Source organism: Galeopterus variegatus, unplaced genomic scaffold (genome assembly GCF_000696425.1).
Source record: "Galeopterus variegatus unplaced genomic scaffold, G_variegatus-3.0.2 Scaffold2131, whole genome shotgun sequence".
In the NCBI taxonomy this organism is placed as follows: domain Eukaryota; kingdom Metazoa; phylum Chordata; class Mammalia; order Dermoptera; family Cynocephalidae; genus Galeopterus; species Galeopterus variegatus.
The window spans coordinates 294,628-298,602 of NW_007728242.1; the positions used below are offsets into that span (position 1 = coordinate 294,628).

At 35.9% G+C, this 3,975-nt stretch overlaps 1 protein-coding gene across 3 annotated transcripts in view; it reads right to left on the reverse strand.

Moving 5' to 3' along the window:
* The window catches only part of MRS2 (MRS2 magnesium transporter), a 19,109-nt gene that overhangs the window by 7,839 nt on the left and 7,295 nt on the right, over positions 1-3,975 (reverse strand). For all 3 annotated transcript variants that reach the window (XM_008580584.1, XM_008580583.1, XM_008580582.1), the window contains exons 5-7: positions 3,428-3,601; positions 1,851-1,981; positions 506-622 (exon numbers count right to left, since the gene is read on the reverse strand). In XM_008580584.1, the coding sequence (XP_008578806.1) occupies positions 506-622; positions 1,851-1,981; positions 3,428-3,601 (422 nt within the window). The remainder of the gene's footprint in view (positions 1-505; positions 623-1,850; positions 1,982-3,427; positions 3,602-3,975) is intronic.

A 3,975-nucleotide genomic window follows, 5' to 3' on the forward strand; every position in this document is an offset into this window, starting at 1 on the left:
CCGGGCCGGGAGGGGGGGAAAACTGGGGGTTGGGGTCCCTTTCCGGGAACGGAAAAAAAAAAAAAAAAAAAAAAAAAAAAAAAAAAAAGATAAGCATTTTTGTATTAGACCAAACTTACACAACTTATGTCAATGTTTTACTTATCTCCATTTACCCCTATTTTCCCCTCCTCCATATAGATTTCTCTCTTCTACTCTACTCCCTACAGGTATTTTGGTAGATTTGTGTCCATTTGGTGGTCAGTTCCCTGAAGATAGAAGTAATTGTGTGTTTATACTCATCAAAACCCAGCACAGTGTTGGGTATGCAGCCTGCATTCAATATATCCTCATTAAATTCAATCAGATTCAACACCACACAGGGAAAAAGTTAACAACTGAGGATGGAAAATGCCTATATTCTCTATTCCAGAAAAATGTTAATTTATCTTATGCAAATCATCCTGAAGAAGAAAAGACAGAAGATCCACCCTAAGGAAATGACAAAGCATGATCACATCCTTACAAGACTTGCGGGTCACTCCATTTTGTCAGGCAGAGCTCTTCTAGCAACTCTTCTTCATCTAAGATCTCCAAAATGGACTCTTTGAAAATTTTAATATCTGTTTCTAACTCTGATAGACTGTAAGAATAGTTACATAGGGGAAGCAAAAAGAAAAGAATAGTTACACAGAAATGGTCAACAGTATAAACTTATAAAAAATTTTTCACCATAAGAATAGTGACTTTTTAGGGAACATTTTTATACTGACTTGTAAAAAAAATATTTCAACATATACCACGCAAATTAAGAATCAATTGCCAAACCAAAACTAAGCTAACAGGCAAAATTAATCAGAGATATAAATGTTAGCAAGTATTATTTACCTTGGAAACACACAATCACTGTGAATTTAAGACTTCTGGTTTGGGAATTATTTAATGCTTAATTAATATAGCAGTGATGACATAAGGGCAGACTATTCATAACTGATAAAAACATGCCAATATTTTTGGACAACTACTAATTCAGGAATTTTAACTGTTAATTCTTAAAGAGATTTTAGGGGGCACAAATCTTTTTTTTTTTTTTTTTTTTTAAAGATGACCGGTAAGGGGATCTTAACCCTTGACCTGGTGTTGTCAGCACCACGCTCAGCCAGTGAGCGAACCGGCCATCCCTATATGGGATCCGAACCTGGGGCCTTGATGTTATCAGCACCGCACTCTCCCGAGTGAGCCACAGGCCAGCCCAGGGGCACAAATCTGATAGCATATTTATTCCATTTGTACTACAAATTAATTAAAATATTGTACTTAAATTCTGGAATGTATTATGATTTTTTTAAAAAAAGAACAACATGGACTTTGGAGGACAGAGAAGTGGATTTGAATTTAAATCTGCCATTTACTAGCTGTGTAAGTTGAAACAAGTTACTTAAATCTCAGTTTTCTCATCTTCAAAATGAGGACAATTATCAATTACTGAACAGGGTTGGTAAAAGGTTGAGATCACATATGCACGAGAGCCTTATATAGCGTTGCATGCAGGATTATCTTTTCAATAAACATTAGATTGTGTTTCCCCTTTAGCTCAACTTCCCACTTAGGCTACTTTCCTACTGTAAAAACAGTTATGAAACTCAAAACTTTAATAATTAAAACCAAATACGGCAGTAAAGTTACTGAGAGTAAACCATAAAGTAAAAAATGTCATTACCATTAGCAAAACTGGTTATTTTTAAAATGGGTAATAGTCACACTAATTTTATATCTGAATTTATGCTAAATATTTCATTGTTAAGACTACTGAGAAAGAAGTTTAATTTATTTGCCTCTAGCTCCCAGTTTGGTAAATCATCCATATTTACCTTTTGCCATTTTGTAGTAAGACATGCAGTTTGCTTCTGTCTACAGAAGAATGTCTGGGATCCACTAAAGCATCCAGTGTCTCAAGGATCAGTGGCTGCAAAATGCTAAGTTTCCCTTGAAGGGTGTTGATCTAGATAACAACATGACCTTTCATAAGAATTAAAACAATCTTTTTAGAATACTCAGGATCAGTGACAACTCTGATTCAACACAGAAATCCATAATAGTTAGACATGCTGGTAACACTTCACAGCATGGTCAGTGCTAGAATGCCTGTTCTGGATAATTCAAACACCAGACCTCTTGGGTTCAAAGTTCCATGTATAACGTGGTCATTAGGCTCAGATATGGTTGAGAAGGAATCAACTCTCATAAAAGTCTACAGACATTTATTATGAAAGGAATGGCAGATTGATTAATTAAAATAAAATCTGCCATTCCTTTGATTAAAACACAAACTTTACATTTGATAAGTAATACCTAAGTTCTTCGTAAACAGAACATGGTTCAAAATTTCTACAAACAAAGCTCTTTTGAAAACTAAAACAAAATTGTGGCTTTAAAAAATAAAACAAATCAGTGTAAAGTCAAAAGTATACTTCTCATGGTGCCTGGCCAGTACAGGGATCTGACCCTTGACTATAAATTTAAAAATCTAGTACTGGCCAGTTAGCTCAGTTGGTTAGAGTGCAGCCTTATAACTCCCACTACTCACCATCTCATTGGCTGGTACTAGCTGGTGCTGCCCCTCACTGAGTCAGCAGAACAAGGCAGACAAAAGAGAAGAGTACCAGGTTCACCCAATCCCCACCCACCTCATGTCCCTCTACCCTCCTCCTCTCCCACTTTGGTTAGCGTGCTCCTAGCACCAACTCTTGCTAATAGCCAGTTCCTGAACAGTACTATCCTGACTAACAGGGGAAAGAAAATATAATGAAAGATTTATGGGGGCCAGGAAAGCAGTAAACTACCCTTGCTCAGGGCCTGACAGGATCTCTAGACATCTGATGACTACCAATTTAACAGAAAGTCATTAGAAGAACTGTGTGTGGTTCCTCCATCAATCTAGATCTCAAACAGAGGCATCATTGAGTTGCCCCCTAAACAGGATTGTACAAACAAATCAAAGAATGATCTGATGGATGATTTAACATTTATCACATGTAAGCACTCTTACAATATACATAGTTTAATTTAGAGAATAAAATGGAATGGATTTAATTTTTTTTATTTCTATGTTAATTTATATATTTAGGATGTTAAGTATTTTAAATTATCACCTCTCAAAACAGTTATTAAAATTGTATAAAGGGTAGCTAACTTGAAATATGCTTCACTGAATGTCACAAAATGACTCTTAAAGATACTACGCATACCTAGAGTCTTAGTTCTTTTTGATTGGGTCATAAAGTTTAAGAATTAAGTACTTTCTCCATACAGGATTCTTAGAGATGTTTTTGTTTTGGGGAGGATGTGGTCAGGGAGAGTGCCATAGAAACAATACCCACTTCTCTTCCTACTCAATAGTATTTCAAAACCAGAATAAACTCAAGAAGCTAAATAAAAACAGGCTTACCCAATATTGCAGGAGTGCTTCTATAGCTCTAAACTCAAAAGGTAAAGGGTACGTGACAAGTTGACCCCCTCCAGCTAACTGTGAAGGGAGTTCCCGGAACAGCCATTGCTCCAAATTTAAATTACGATAATCCAGTATCAGAAGACACTCTGGAGTTATCACAGCTTTCAAATACTGTTTAAAAAAAAAAGAAAAAGAAAAAAATATATATCTCTCTGTCTCTTTATATATATGTATGTATATATGCACGCACGCACACACGCACACACACACACACACACACAATCTCACCCATATATAGTTGACTCTTGAACAATGTAGTGGGGGTGGGGGGTGTTTAGGGATGCTAATCCCCACACAGTTGAAAATCTGCATATAATTTTGACTCCCCTGAAACTTACCAACTTAACTAATAGCCTACTAATACTCCACTGTTAGGCTACTTAACTGTTTGGTTAGGGATGTCATGCATTCATGCCCTAACCAAGTATTTTCCAATTTTTTTTTTTTTTTTTTTTTTTTTAAAAAGATGACCGGTAAGGGGATCT